At 39.1% G+C, this 16359-nt stretch overlaps 1 protein-coding gene across 5 annotated transcripts in view; it reads right to left on the minus strand.

Moving 5' to 3' along the window:
* LOC101943495 (protoheme IX farnesyltransferase, mitochondrial) overlaps window positions 1-16359 on the minus strand; it is a 159919-nt gene that overhangs the window by 138803 nt on the left and 4757 nt on the right. For all 5 annotated transcript variants that reach the window (XM_065563359.1, XM_065563358.1, XM_065563356.1 and 2 more), the window contains 2 exons: window positions 15544-15868; window positions 3401-3525 (listed from right to left, as the gene is read on the minus strand). In XM_065563359.1, coding sequence (XP_065419431.1) covers window positions 3401-3525; window positions 15544-15868 — 450 coding nt within the window. The remainder of the gene's footprint in view (window positions 1-3400; window positions 3526-15543; window positions 15869-16359) is intronic.

Raw genomic sequence — 16359 nt, forward strand, 5'->3', positions numbered from 1 at the left:
AAATAATGGAAATTGCGCTGTTGACACCTCATGCACTACTTGGTGCTTTTCTTAAAGCCCCAGTTACTCGAGTCAAGTGATTACTTGAGAATCTCAGTTTTCATTATTAAAAAAGGTTTCTAGCCCTCACATGGTTGCCGAAAAAAGTTTGAAAATGTAACCCCTAAAGGTTCAAATCAGGAAGGTAAATAAAAACCTTAAAATGTATTACTTGTAAAAAAAAAGTCACGATTTTTAAACTCGGCCTTATTTACTGCACACTATTGAAAAGCTCCTCTGAAGACAGAATTATAAATTTCCAAATGGACTCAGAACTTCTGCAAATCATATAGCACAGTATCAAGTCAGACACCCAGAAATGAGGAACACAATTAGTGACTTCCTCTGAAAAGTTTGGTTTAAGACAGTGGCTTGTCCAGCATCAGATAAAAAAATCGGGCAGAGGCAGGGATAAAATCCAGCTCTCCAGGGCAGTATTCAACTGCCTTACCCACTGTACTATCCTTCCTCTTCCTCCCCTGCCTCATTCACTATACACCTTCCAACTTTTGCTACAAATAAGCCTGGGGTCGTACAGCCAACAGTCTCCACTATAGAACCCTGATTCATCCCCAGAGCAGTCCATTCTGTGCACTAGGAATAACAGAAAACAGACACCCCCCCCCCCCCCAAAATTATAAAAAAAAAAAAAGAGGCCAGAGGCACCACAGTAAGAAAAAGAGAGACTATAAAGAACTGTTCCACTGCTCAGTGCCAGGTAATGCAACTGATGCATGGACAGGGTATGGTGGCCACAGAAATGGTGGCTGGGATAGGACAGATTCTACAGCACTTCCAGACCTTAACACTGACCTCAGGATCGAACAATATTCAAAATGTTAATTACAGATCTAAAATGAAAATAAGCTAAGATCAGAAATTTAACAGCACCAACATCACTACAAGTCTTCAGTCAGAACATTCCCACTAGTAGAGTCTCCCCCTCCCAGTGAGATCTGGAAAACAAAGCAGAGCCATATAGTATTTAAAATCAGTTATCACAATCTAGAAGAAGAAAATGGGGGCACAAAACACAGTTTGCTACCTTTACATACTTTTTAAAGTATGTTTGTATGTGTATTTTCCAAAAATGGCTAACAGAAGATAGAGAAATTTCATCATGTGGAACCATATTGACTACCCCATCGTCATCATCAGGGTCAGAACCTTTAGATCCATCACAGACCTCTGCCATTTGAACTATCAGAAAAACTGATAACAGTCATAGGTTGTCATCCTCTATGTGGATCAGCATTAGAGAGGGATGAGACACTTTGCCAGTGGATTTCACAGCTATTGACTGATACCAGACGAATGCTGAGACTCAGGAAACCTGGGTTCTGTTCCAAGTTCTCAGGGGAATGTGCTCTAGTGGTTACATACCCCTCTGTCCTTGTCCCCACTCAGGCCTGACCCCTTCTGCCTCTCCAGCCTGTCACTGACACAGCGCCTTTCCTGTTCATCTGCCTCCCCATAGTTCTTTGTCTTTGCTGAACATGTGTGAACTTAGCTTTTCAGAGGCTCATAGCTTTGCCAGATGTGGACAGATTTTCATAGGGATGGCAAAAGACACATCCTAGATAGACATCACCCCCTCTCCCGCCAAATTTCAAGTCCCTGCTCCAAAGAATGGAGGCACTAGAGTTTCTCAATGAGTGCAACAATTTAACATGGGCAAAACAACATTTTTTCCCCAAACCTCATTATGAAAAACAGTTGAATCATTTGAGCGGATACTAAAAAATTAGCCTGAGGCAGACACCAAGCATGAACAGTTTCAGCCCAAAAGGTTAAAGTCTGGCAAAGTTATAAACAGCTTAACAAGGATATCTTATATTCCACCGTGTCTGGCAACCTAACCTATCGGTATCACTACCTGCACCACCAATAATATAGTGAAGATGCTGGAATGTAATGGAGACCACAATTTTTAGATGGCCTCAGGTATTATCATATTTGACCCACTGTAAATTCTGCCCCAGAGAAACACACATCAGAACTTATGAATTTGCTGGCAGGCATCTAGAGGTGCTCTCTTTACCCTCTCAAGCATACTAAAATCTTATTACACATCTTGGTTCAGACTTCCTTCTCAGAAGCAGCCGGGTCCTTCCTGTCAAACTTGGTCTCAATGCTACCCTCTCCAGTCTCAACTCTCCCTACAGTCCTCGCCCATCTGCTGCAATCTGAACCAACAATTTATGATGCTAGCAACCAAATGGGCCTTTATAGAAGAGATGTTAAATCTCAGTCTCATGCCTGTGTTTGACTTCCTGCCATCCCATACATAGAATACCATTAGCTTGCCACAGTACCAAATATTCTCCACACAAACCTTCTGAGGTTCAACAAGGGGAGGGGGGGGGGGGGGAAACTATAGTAAAAAAAAAAAAAAAAAATCCACTGTTGTACAATGTCCTGAATTACAGCTATTTCCCTGACTTTGTAATAAACTTTATTCCTTTGCTTTCCTGAATAAAAGTAACTGCCCTCAGAGCTTTGGACTCCGAAGTATACTATGGCATTCTTACCATTCTCAGGTTTCAGAGTAGCAGCCGTGTTAGTCTGTATCCGCAAAAAGAAGAACAGGAGTACTTGTGGCACCTTAGAGACTAACAAATTTATTAGAGCATAAGCTTTCGTGGACTACAGCCCACTTCTTCGGATGCATAGTCCACGAAAGCTTATGCTCTAATAAATTTGTTAGTCTCTAAGGTACCACAAGTACTCCTGTTCTTATTTTGTACAAGTTATGTACACTGTAAGAGAGAAAAGTACTTTGTATAAAAGTATAGTTTTAAGAAGAATTCTTATGTGCTGTGTAAGCACTTTCATCTGAAGATCTCAAAACAGTTTTCTATTTTACAGATGAAGAAACTGACATAGGTTCCATAAGTTACCCAATCCTGAGTCCACTGAAGAAAACAGCAAAACTGCCACTGACTTCAACAGAAGCAGGACTGGGGCTTAAATGACTTGATACAGCTCACACAGTAAGACAATGGCAGAATTAAGGATATAGCCCAGAAGTTCCAATTCCCATACTCTAACCACTACGCAATTCCACCTCACCTCATTCAGTGGTGCACTTTTTATACTACCAACACTAACAATATTGCCTTGAGGTTTGGAAATCTTGTCAGCTCATTTTTGAGTATGCCAACTACTTTTGGGATCTATATTTTTGATTATCGATGCATGAACATATGCACAGTTCTGTAGTGCAACTTCTAGATGTTCATAACTCATACAGAATACACAGCTCCCCTCATATCACCATATTCACCTAGAGTCCATGGAAATATTTCTGGAGCTAAGACAACGTCACTTTACAGTTCAAGCTAAAAGATGATGGGCTCACCTGATTGATGGAATTGGCTGCACAGGAAGCAAGTCCAGTTCCAATGGAGGTAAGCAGGAAACAAGTTAGGTCAAAAGGGACCGGAGCCATAGCAAACCCAGCAGATGCGGTACTCACAACGAGAGCTGCAACACAAAAGCACATAGTATGTTTTACTAGCATGGCTCCAACAATAAGTCATTTCTCCTTTATGTACGTAACCATTACAGATCCGTTTTTTAGAACAATGTAAGAACTCCACAGGTTTACTTCTGACATTAATTATTTGCATCACAGTAGCACTTACAGACTCCAAGCAGAGTGGACTTATTGAAGTCAAAGCAATTCAAATCACCAATTTTAATCATGCTTTAAATCCCAGTAAGCAGGAAGCCTTGATTTAAAATCATTCATTTTAATCGTGTTTTGCATTTGTATTTTATTTGCATAGAGAAAGGTTGAGTCTCATTGGTTGGCAACCAATATGACATGTTGATTTGTAAGTAAATATAGCCTTTGCACTAAATGTGGTAATTCTTTTTGTTAACCAGTTGGATACCCATATCTATACACATTTAAGCATTAGATCGCTAAATTTACATTTATTCAGATTCTTAATTTTTACATTTTTTATAATGTTAGAAAATGGTGAATGATGCAATGGATGCCCTGGCTCCCTATAGAATATTATTTAGTAGATTATTTTTTTACTTGTGATTGGTACCAAGCTCTGTTTGGATGGAAATTCAAATTAAGTTAAAATGCAGAAAAACAGTTGTATTAGTTATTGTTATTAAATAAAATTACCTTACATGTTCTGGATACACAAGAAAAAAAGTTTATCAAAATAAATTTTCCATTTAAAACCAACTGCTTTATTAAAGGAAGTGTTAGGTGCAGTTAGGGAACTGCCCTGATTATTTCTAGTCACTATGCTTTTCAGAATTTTAGAACTAGTAGATCTCAAACTCTCACGTGTAGGTTTCATTCAGAGACTGGAAAAGGAAAACAAGCTTTCCTGCTTCTTCAGCTCACAACTTAACTTTGGATGAACTAGCCATTGAACTAAACTAACTGAACAATCAAGAATCAAAATACTCAAAAAACAGTGGGAGAACACTTTAACCTGTCTGGTCATTCAGTGCCAGACCTGCGGGTGGCTATATTACAACAGAAAAACTTCAAAAACAGACTCCAACGAGAGACTGCTGAGCTGGAATTGATATGCAAACTAGACACAATCAACTCTGGATTGAATAAGGACTGGGAATGGCTGAGCCATTACAAACATTGAATCTATCTCCCCTTGTAAGTATTCTCACACTTCTTATCAAACTGTCTGTACTGGGCTAGCTTGATTATCACTTCAAAAGTTTTTTTTCTCTTAATTAATTGGCCTCTCAGAGTTGGTAAGACAACTCCCACCTGTTTATGCTCTCTGTATGTGTGTATATATATCTCCTCAATATATGTTCCATTCTATATGCATCCGAAGAAGTGGGCTGTAGTCCACGAAAGCTTATGCTCTAATAAATTTGTTAGTCTCTAAGGTGCCACAAGTACTCCTGTTCTTTTCACTAAACTCTGTGTGCATCTTTGCTGCTCTGTGTGCATATTTGACCCATCTTGTTAATTTATCTGATCTGTCCAATTTGGGGCAGGGGAAGGCACAGTAGTCAGCAGTTAAATCCAAAGGCTTAGAATGTGAGTGGATTTATGTGCCAAACAGATTCCAGATCAGGAATTTGAATTCCAGAAATGGAATTTTGTCAGAATATTGCATGCATTGCTCTACAGCTAAGAAACCCATATCCAAGTATTAAAATCATCCAAAGAATGGATGACACAAACCTAGCTTTCTTTAAGAGAAAAGTAGTACTAAAGAGAAGTTTCTCTCTCCTTGCAACAAATCAGCCAACACAATTATTGAACAGCTTGTTTATGGCCTTGAACCTTGTTATCTGAACTTAATAAATTTATACGAGGGGAAGAAAAAATTATCATAAATTGTAGTTCTTGTAAGAACCATTAACTCAGCAGTTTTCTGACTACACAAATAATATGCTCTGTAGCGAAGTCAAATAGCACACTAAAAACCTACGGTGACCACAAATATCTGGATTATCTATGAAGTAATATTGCTCACTATGAAGGGGAAATGCAATGCCAGAGAAGAGGCTTGATAGCAAAAGACACACTTGCAAAGGGTTCAGGAGTCACAGTAGAGAGCCAAAAGAACATGAACTCCCCCTGCCAGGCTGCTGCTAAAAGAGCTAAAGTGATTGTTGGATGCAAAAACGAGGGAATGTCCAGTGGCAGCAGTGAGATATTACTTCAGAATACACCTCTACCTCGATATAACACTGTCCTCGGGAGCCAAAAAATCTTACCGTGTCATAAGTGAAACCGCGTTATATTGAACTTGCTTTGATCCACCGGAGCACGCAGCCCCACTCCCCCGGAGCACGGCTTTACCGCGTTTATATCAAAATTCGTGTTATTTTGGGTCACGTTATATCAGGGTAGAGGTGTACAACATTTGTGAGACCACTGCTGGAATATTGTATCCAGATTAGGTATCCACATTTGAAAAGTTAGAGGGTAAGGCTTTATGAAAGATTTAAGATCTAGAGAACCTGCCGTACAGTGAGAGACTTAAGAATTTCAACGTATTTAGTTTAGCAAAGAGAAGCTTAAGGATAGGTCTATACTGCAATGCAAGCCTGGGCTCAGACTGAGGCTAGACCCCAAACCCCTCTTTCGTCTACACGCAAATCTGTCATACTCAGGCCAATAAGCCCTCAGAACCTGGGCCTTAGGGCCTGAGAGGAGGGCGGATTCAAGCCCAAGCCCCAGAAACTGCCTCACTTTGCAATGTGGACACAGCTCAGGCCAGGGTCCCCACAGTGACCAGTGCAGAGAGCAGATTACGCGTCTCAAGGGTGACTACCAGAAAGCCAGGGATGAGACCTGCATGCCTGGGAACTCCCCATCATCTCGCCTCCTCTATGAGAGACTTCAAACAGGTGCTTGGAACTGCACCAAGCACTGAGCCAACAGCAGTTCACTAAGCCAGATCAGTAAGTACCTACACAGAGAGAAGATATGATCCTTTAGGGCTGTGGTTGCCAAACTTTTGAGTACTATGGCTCTCTGACAACCAAATACACTCCTCCCCCAAACTTTTTTTTTTTTTTTTTTGAACACCAACTGAGGATACTCGATTAAGAGTTCAGGACACGAGAGTGTGGATTATTTTGTGAACTTATTCAACTACATACACTGTTTAATTATACATTCTGATGTAATCCAGTTTTTAAAAAATATTAAATTGAAAATATGGATTTGGGGCATGTTTGGACAAGCCCTAAGATTTTAGTGAGATGAGTGGGCCTGTTAAAAGTTCTTCAGCTATTGTGCCTGCGTTGACAAAAACTCATATAACACAGAAGCTGAACTATGTTGGCTATGTCTAAATTCATCGAGGTGCAGTGCAGTGCAAAATACTGATTCCTCTTAACTTGGATGTTTTCTGCAAGGTAATAATTGAGTTGACAGATGGTATTAATTGACAAAGGAATGGTTTTCAGTGCTGTGACTGCTTGTTCCCCTATCGTAATTCTACACATCTATTTCTGCTAGAAGTAGAAGAGTCTCGCCAACCTGTGCTTGTTTGCATTTTGCCATTCGCATGGCTATTGCATAAGATGCTTCTTGAGGTACAGTTGCTTCTTTAGGTTTTTTTTTTGCTGCTGCTGCTATTTTAATTCTTCTGGTCTCTGAAGGAAAAAAAATCACGGCTCTCATTTACGAATTCCAGGTGTTTGGGTTCTAAATGGCTCTGTATTTACCCTAGCCTCATATTTTCATTTACCAACACTTGAAAACAAATACACATTGTGGCTGTGGACTTTCTGCAGCAATCATAAAACATGAAAATTCAAACAGCCAAATGTTTGCTACATGTAGGCTTAGCACTCAGCAAAACTGTTCCTTATCAAAATAAGGGTACGTCTATACTTACCTGCTGGTTCGGCGGCAAGCAATCCATCTTCTGGGAACGATTTATCGCGTCTTGTCTAGACGCGATAAATCGATCCCGGAAGTGCTCGCCGTCGACGCCGGTAATCCTGCTCCGCGAGAGGAGTAGGTGGAGTTGACAGGGGAGCCTACCTGCCACGTGTGGACCCGCGGTAAGTACCTTTAAGTTCAAACTAAGATACTTCGACTTCAACTACGTTATTCACGTAGCTGAAGTTGCGTATCTTAGTTCGAACTGGGGGCTTAGTGTGGACCAGCCCTAAGTTGGACTTCTCTCCCTCAGCCCCTTCCCCTATCTGCTAGTGCTGGTGCTGCTGGCACTGAGAGCTTCTCTTTGGCCTTCAGGGGACTTTCAGCCTAGACCAGGGGTCTCAAATATGCAGGCCGCATGCGGCCCACGGAGTTATTTCCAGCAGCCTGCCATAGGCGCTGACTCCACCAGCAACCCAAGCTCCCCTCCCTCCCCGACCCCCTCCTCTCCTCCCCCGAGCGTGCCCGCTCCTCTGCCTACCTCCCAGCGCTTCCCGCCACCAAACAGCTGTTTGGTGGCACTTAGGACTTTCCAGGAGGGAGAGGGGAGGACTATACTTTTGTATCATTGTATGAAAAGGTTTCAGTGATGTGGCCTTCAGGCCTAGTCCTCATGTGGCCCTCATGGTGATCCCTGGCCTAGAGAGTGCCTGATGAATGCTTCCCCCAGTAGGAAGTGTCTGGGCTGAAAGTCCCTGCTGGAAGAGCAGCCCCCGCAGCATAAGATGCAGACCCATAGATAAGATGCAGGTGATTTTTAAGCCTAGTTTAACAGTCTCTGAATTAGATAAAAATCAGGTATAGCCATTAAAATTTCCTCAAACACTGGTGGCTCACCTAGGAACCCTTCGTGACTCCCCAAGCTGAATTTGGCCCAGAAATGTTAAGCAGTTTACATAAAGTTACACAGCAAAGAAGAGGCAGAGCCAGGAGCAGAACCCAGGAGTCCTGCCTTCCAGGTCTCAACTATGGTCTGCCAGTTATTGGTGATCCTCTGAACTTGAGGGTCATATACTGAAGAGAATGAATGCCTACAGACAGAGCTGCAAAAAGGAGCAACAATGCTGGCCATTACGCTAAAAGTCACTACAATCTTGGTTGGAGAAGAGAAGTCCATAGCCACCAGCAGGAAAAGATAAGCCATCAAAAACAAACACAGGAATCAGCAGACCCTTGGGATTCATTTTAGAGAAAAGAAACTAATTCAATTTTACTATTACGTGCATGTACAAATTCACCAACTGCCAATGCTGCCACAGGGTTGGGATCATGAATGGGTTTCATGATGGGGAAGGGAGGTGACCATGAGATAAGTGGTCCACACTATGACTAAGAGAGAGGCTATGTGAGAACTTCTGCACTAAACACCACTTACAATCTGATATACGATAGTTAAAAGAAAAGGGTACACATTTGGCACTACTGACCCTGAGATTATGGCCAAAATTTTCAAAGCTGGTTGCTAGCAGGAGCTACAGACACTCAGCCCCTCTGAAAATCAGGCCACTTTTATTTAGGGGCCTAACGTAAGGCACCTGGGTTTGAAAATTTTACCCTATGTCTCTCCGTATATAGTACCAGGAAATATGAATCTCAATGAAATTCATTGTTTTTCAATTGTTTTTTATTAACTTAATCAGTCAGAAAGGGATGGTGAAACAGTGGCGTTTGCATTTCTAAGAGTGATTACATTCCTTTTTTGGTATTATAAATCACACTTTCACTTCCAGACAAGAATTTAATTAAAACTTATCACAGAGAGCACTTTACATTCATTTATTATAGCACAACACCAACTCATTTACAGAAGGAGAAAGGTGGAGCAGACTGGCAAACAGTCTGTGTAACATTGCCATTACACTGACCTCAAAGAAATTCTAATACAGTACAGCCAGAGTGCTAATTAAAGTCTCCATTGATTTCTCCAGATTAATTTCAGTCAGTCATTTCACTGTGACTTATCAGGATCTCATTAAAAAAGGCTATAGTACATTCCCTCATTTATCCAGCTGAAATGGATATTTTTAGATGTTTGTCCAGTGTTCAGAACTCACAAAGAAAAGTTCTTGCTGTCTGCCCCACGAACAGAGTTTCAAATGCAGCATGTTACAGCAAACAGGGCTATCTTCCCATCAGAGTGGGAAGTTTATTTTCCTTTTGTTATGGAGGCAAAAGTGAATTTTATAATCTCCTCTTCATTTTCCTCCTAGAGAAGATGTACATTTCATTGAGATCACTTCAGGCAAGGGCATGAGGTCATTGACTCTATATGTTTGTTTTCTGACCCCTGTTAGCTTAGTGCTTTAGGGGCAAAATTAACTACACTTCACTGCATAATGGGTGAAACTGATCCTTTCAAGGTTTATTGGTTAGACTTGGCAAGAGTCTTTCAAGAGTAATTCTCAATTGAAACTTACAATAGGATATCAAAGAAGACGTGTTTTTATGTCTTACAAATACACCTAGCTTTACTAGAAATCGGAAGAGAGCATTTGTTTACAGACAATTTCAGATTAAATAAGAAACAAATTGTGCACTCATAGGAAATGAAAGATAGAAAGGAGACCTCTTATGGTGTTTCAGACATAAGAATATACTCAAGGCAACTATAATCTTATATTATTTTTACATTGTCCTTCAACTTCATTTTAATGTGATCTCTCTCTATAAACCTTGATATCTGTATTTACAGTATTACATTTTTAGTGCCACTTTATGCTCACCTTCCACCAAAAAATAGTTGAAACATATATTATATATTATATAAATAAAATAAATAAATAAATAAATAAATAAATAAAAGGTCCAAAACAATTCAGCTGACCAATCAATTTTCTATTTTTGTTTTAGTCACCAAATAATATTGAATTTTGTAAACACACAGCTTGCAGATTTAGCACCAGACACTATTGGGGGGAATGGGGGAAGGAGGAGGAGGAGGAGGAAGGGTAAAAAGAACGGATTTCTACTTTAATTTGGGGAACAATCTGCTTGTCTTACTATAAATGTTAATATATCCCTAAGGAAAACTAGTTTTCTTTAGAGCTTATCTATCAGAAGAAATTCCTCCCCTAAATTCTCACACTTCATTCATTGGAATGCTAAACGTAATAGTAACATTAATGCTGCAGGACTGACCAATGTGTTTTCTTTGTAAACCGAGATTTGTTTGGAGTAGGCATAAGTAGGTTTCATTGCAAATTACAACTTGCACATTAAAAGAAAGCCAAGCTCCTAAGGCATGCTTTATTTTGGAACAGTAATTTGAACCAAATGTTACTATCATTTAATGCAGAAATTAAAATACAATATTACAGACTAGAGCAGATTAGGTTAATACTACATTTTATAACTGAACATTTGTAAAACACTTTGGGGAGAGGGGGAACTGAAGCAGCAGTTTATTTGTATTTGTTTCTCTTCCTTGTAGCATAAAAATAATTTACTAAAAAGCTAAGGTTATTATGCTGTGTGTCTTTGATAAGACAATTGTATGTGTTTTAAGAATCACAGAGATGAGAACTATTTTCTGGCAGACATTACACAAAATATATGTAGGATCATCAAAATCTAAACATTGCCAACTGATCTCTTTGTTAAAGCTCCTAAATTGTTGCCTTAATACAGTTAAGACCAAATTCTGCTCTCAGATAAAATTGGAACTTCATAAAAACAAACTTAATTGAAGCAAATGGAATTTTCCACTACTGTATTTGTGAGCAAAATTTTAGCCTACTTACAGAACCAGGGACAGAACACCCAGGTCTCCCAATTCGCAGTCCAATACCCAATATTCAAAGGGCCACCCCAGTGCAACAAGTTCTGAAGTGCCAAATAAGTTCTACAAACTTCTATTTCAGATATTCTTTTAAGAAAGAGGCAGGGTGAGCAAGATGGACATCAGACTAGGTGCATTTTGCAGACTAGATTAGACTAAGTCTTTGAGACATGAAATGTAACTTTCTACAGTGCCTAGAACACATTTTGAAAGCCACCTCAATAATCAGCTCAGTGTGTGATTCTGCCCAGGAGAGTACCTTTTAGACATACTTACGGATATGTTTGTAAAGAAACCGATGAAAATGTTAGCTGTGGATCAGCCCTATACTAGGTTTAAAGCGTATGAGGAAGGCAAATTAGATGACTGTGTTTGAAGTATGTGGGTATTGATGTGCCTCTTTTTGAAACTCTAAAGGAGACTGTATTATTTGTATTGTGGTAGCTCCATGAGGGACCAGTCAAGAATCAAGGCCTCATTCTGCAAGACATAGTACAGATCTGCAGTAAGAGCACAGTCTAAGCCCCAAGGATCTTACAATCTAGACTAGTAACATCAAGAATGTTTGGAGAATTACAGGTGAATTTCACATATCACTGTTATTTACATATTCATTTTGCAGGTATTTGTTAAATTTCATTATAAACATTTGGCCTGTCTTCCCACCAAAAGGGCAACATGCTTATGCATCCTTTTGCCAGTACACCAGCCATTTTCACAGTTACAACTTGTACCCACGTAACACGATAGTGAGTGAATAGTATATCTCACACTGTGCCTTTAATTTAGGGGGGGGGAACACCACTAAAAATTAAAATTCAAAAATTAAATGTTTGTTCATGTTCCTGCCTAATATGTTTGTAACCACTATGCATGTTAATTTTCATTTGTAATCACTGAGTTAATATTCATTAAATATAAACTTGAGGTAAAATTTAAAAAAATTAGATTCAGCTTAAAATGTAGTGTTGTGCTTGTGTTACACATTATATGGGTTTTCTCTTATGTCTTTTTCTCCTTTCAGTTACTTATGAATTGGGGGACAAAACTAAAAACAATGCCATCTGTAACTTTCTTTTGTAGCTCAGAAAAAGTAGGAGATGGATGCATTAGCTTTGCAGAGTGCCAGGATGGTAAAATGCAGCTGTTCAGACATTAGCCAACAGAGAATGAGCAACAAAAGGAAGGAGGAAATCTAAACCAAAAAGGTGGATTACACTACAAATAATTAAAAGCTCCCTCCCCGATCATTTTTCATGGCAAAAAACTAATATATATATAAACATGAATCTTTTCCCATCGTGAAGGCATAGTTCCTAATGACAGTGGCATCAAAGCTAAAGTTCACATGAAACAAGAGGGTAGAGTAATAGCTAAACTCATTTCCTTTCAAAGGTGATTTGCAGTTCTTAATACAAACACTCTTTACTTCAGCAGTAGGGGAAAACGGGGCCTGGGGAAGTTCCCTTTTAGGATAATGCAAAGTTTGTTTTTTTGTTATTTTATACTCCAAAAAGTAGAAATAGAAACTTTGCAAAAAAAAATATGCAAGATATTAAACTAATCAGTCAGTGGAGTCAGGTCAGTTCCACAGAGGTGCTATGTCATCTATAACATGAAAACAGACCTGGAATAATTTACATTCTCAAGAATCAAAGAACAGCCTAATCAACAGCCTTGACCCAGCTCTCTTCAGTTTAGAAAACACATGAAAGCACCAGTCACAATAGGTCTCTGCATAGATCATAACACCCTACTTCACCCCTTTATTTATTTATTTTTATATGATGTCATTTAGTCTTGCCATTTTAATATCCTGATATTTGTTTCGGGATCTATTTCAGAGTTTTAACTGCCTTCAATTTCAATTACTAGTGTAGGGCCCCAAGCTTCTCAAGAGAAGCCACTTAAAATAATCTCACTGAAGAGATGACAGGAAACTTAGCGGTCCATACAGAGCATGGAAGGCATTATAGAAGCTCAAACTATTACTACTAATGATCAGCGAGAAAATAAAGCAACCACCGTAGAGAAAGGGGCAGCACAACTGAGGGCTACAAATAGGCTGTGTAGTCATTTAACAGGAGCATTGTGAGGTTTAATGTTTGTAAAGAACTCTGAGATCCTTGGATAGATGCTGCTACATAGAATTACAAAGCTATATCGCTGACAAGTCTGAAGTCACTAACAACAACTGGCAACAAAGATGTCTATCAGTCTCCAAGAGCCATTTTTTCCATCCTCGTGTTTTACTAATCCCAATCATACATTAGTGCAGGAGTACCCTCAAAATATGTCCAAGGTGAAGAGAATTCTTATGCACTACTGATCAGATGATTGTTGTCAAGTCTTGTTCTGGATATCTCCAAAGCAGTGAGGAGCAATGTTGGGATATACATTCAAAATCAGTTTCCATAGATGTAAAATCCATGTGTTTAACAGATGTTGAAAGCAATAAAATCAACTTTTTTTAAAGAGAAAAATCCCTACATATCCTCTGTAAATTGTACCTACTCAGTAGGGTTTTTTGGGGGGAAATTAAGGGCTAAGACATGAAATACTGTAGGACAAAAGTAAAAAAGTAAAATGATCTTAGGAATTTTATTTGATGAACTATAACAGGGGCAGGCAACCTGCGGCCCATGAGCTAATTTTCAGTGGCACTCACACTGCCTGGGTCCTGGCCACTGGTCTGGGGGGCAGAGCCGGCTCTAGGCACCAGCGCAGGAAGTAGGTGCTTGCGGCGGCCAATGAAAAGGGGCGTCACGTCCGGGTCTTCGGCGGCGGGTCCGTTAGTCCCTTTCAGAGGGAAGGGCCGGCCGCCGAATAATGAAGCAGCGCGGTAGAGCAGCCGCCAAAGTGCCACCGATCGCAGCTTTATCTTTTTTTTTTTTTACTCTCTCTCTTCGCCGCTTGGGGTGGCAAAAAAGCTGGAGCCAGTCCTGCTGGGGGGCTCTGCATTTTAATTTAATTTTAAATTAAGCTTCTTAAATATTTTAAAAACCTTATTTACTTTACATACAACAATAGTTTTGTTATATATTATAGACTTCTAGAGAGAGACCTTCTAAAAACGTTAAAGTGTATTACTGGCACACGAAACCTTAAATTAGAGTGAATAAATGAAGACTTGGCACACCACTTCTGAAAGGCTGATGACCCCTGAACTATAACAACGGTTATGGTACTATTGCGCAGTTCTAACACCAGAGAGATACTGTGATCCTCTGGAGAGGGCACCAGACTGGTAGTTAGGAGGTCTGATTTGTATTCTTGGTTCTGCCACAGACTGGAGGTGAGGCATTAGCCAAATCGCTTAACTCTGAACATTTGTTTCCTCATGTATAAAACAGAGGATAAAGCACTTTAATCTGTTTGAAAAGTGTTTTATAAACGCTATAGATTATTATTAGAATAATAAAATATTGCTACTCAAAAATGTGTGTCCAAGATAAAATAAAGGATTATGTTATATAAACATAATTATAACAGATATTTAACAAGCTGTTTCCTTTGCTGGTTTGGGGAACTAAAAGAGTAGAGTTTTGCTGACTTTTGAAATAACATTTTATTTTAGGAAACTAAGTTGATGCCACTTAAACTTTGCCAAATAAGTTATGGAATGTATCCACATTACTACCTCAATGCTTTTAACATGAGATTGACAAGAACCACTGCTAAACTTAAAGACAAGGAGATCAGAAAGCATAATATTGATAAGACTTGAAGAGATAGGATTTTCTTTTAAATATTTAATATAACCATTGTAAAATTCCACCATAGCTTAACAAGTGTTTCCCCTAAAATACAGAATGGTTCATATCAATATGAGATAAAAACTGAAATAGACCATACAGAAAATATTGTTTACAAAAAGATACCATCACTACAATTTATTTTGCCTTCTTTTGGTGATAGGTTTAAGTTTAACTTAAACTTGCTGTCCATAGACCACAAGCAAGTGCTCAGTGGACTACTAGCAGTTTGCAGACCAAGTTCGAGAATTTCTGTTCCAATTGTATCTCAAACTGTGGTCTGAGAACTCCTAGTAGTCCACAGAACATTTGCTTGTGGTCTATAGACAGCTAGTTCATCACATGGTGCTAGCTTCTTATTTCCAGAAGCAAAATTTGATTAAAAAGAAACTAAAAATGACACAGGTATATTAAGTGATTGCAGTGATCTGTAGGATAACAATTAGGAAGGAAGGTGTCCATGAGACCAATCTCTGTATAAAATGTGGACCACACTATGAACAAGATTGAGAACCCTGAATCAGAGAACCTGCATGAAACTGAAAAGTTGCCAATAGTACCTGTAAGTTTGATTTTGGACAAACGTGCCAAAATTCCTGGTAAATCATCCAGTTGTAGCTTCATTTCTTTCCACTGTTTTTCTTCTTTGGATTCTGCTCCTACGGCTGTTGCCAAGTCTTCTACAATTGCAGCTGAATTTACTGCTTTGAACTCATTTCTGTTCGAAATCTCAGACAAAGGTGGGTGGAGAGGTGAAGCTGGTCTGATCTCACGTAGAACTGTTTTTTCTTGACCCAAATGTTTTTTCTCAAGGAAAGGAGGTGCAACTGGATCTGACTTCGGTTTTGCTTGCTGACTGAGGTCTTTGTTGTACTGTGTTACATACTGAATAGAAAAATATATATTAATTTGAGATATTTTTAAGGAAGAGTTAAAAAGCTTTTCCTATCAATAGCTTGCTAATGACAACAGAAATAAATAGTACTACTACATTTTATTGCTATATTTCTTTTATGATTAAAAAAGAGAATTTCATGGTGCTGATATTGCAAAGTTAACCTGCATTTCAAGTGCTCACTTCATTCACAAAGGGGTGTCTGCAATTGCACAAGATACAACAAAAGCAGCTTTCCAATTCATTGCTGCATAAATAACGTTAGTTTAAATTCAGGGAATTACTTCAGGCCTAAATAAATTTTCCCTTGCAGTTTCAACTGGAAATATTATTCTTAACTACTTCTTGTTCTAAACTGTTGGGTACTGTTGTTTGTTCTACAAAAGTTTGCTCCACTTTAAAGCACGTTGTGGACACATATTGTATGGACATGTGTATATATATAATTTGATGTGCAATTAATCTCCAATTAGTAGAAGTG

Source organism: Chrysemys picta, chromosome 12 (assembly GCF_011386835.1).
Source record: "Chrysemys picta bellii isolate R12L10 chromosome 12, ASM1138683v2, whole genome shotgun sequence".
In the NCBI taxonomy this organism is placed as follows: Eukaryota; Metazoa; Chordata; order Testudines; family Emydidae; genus Chrysemys; species Chrysemys picta.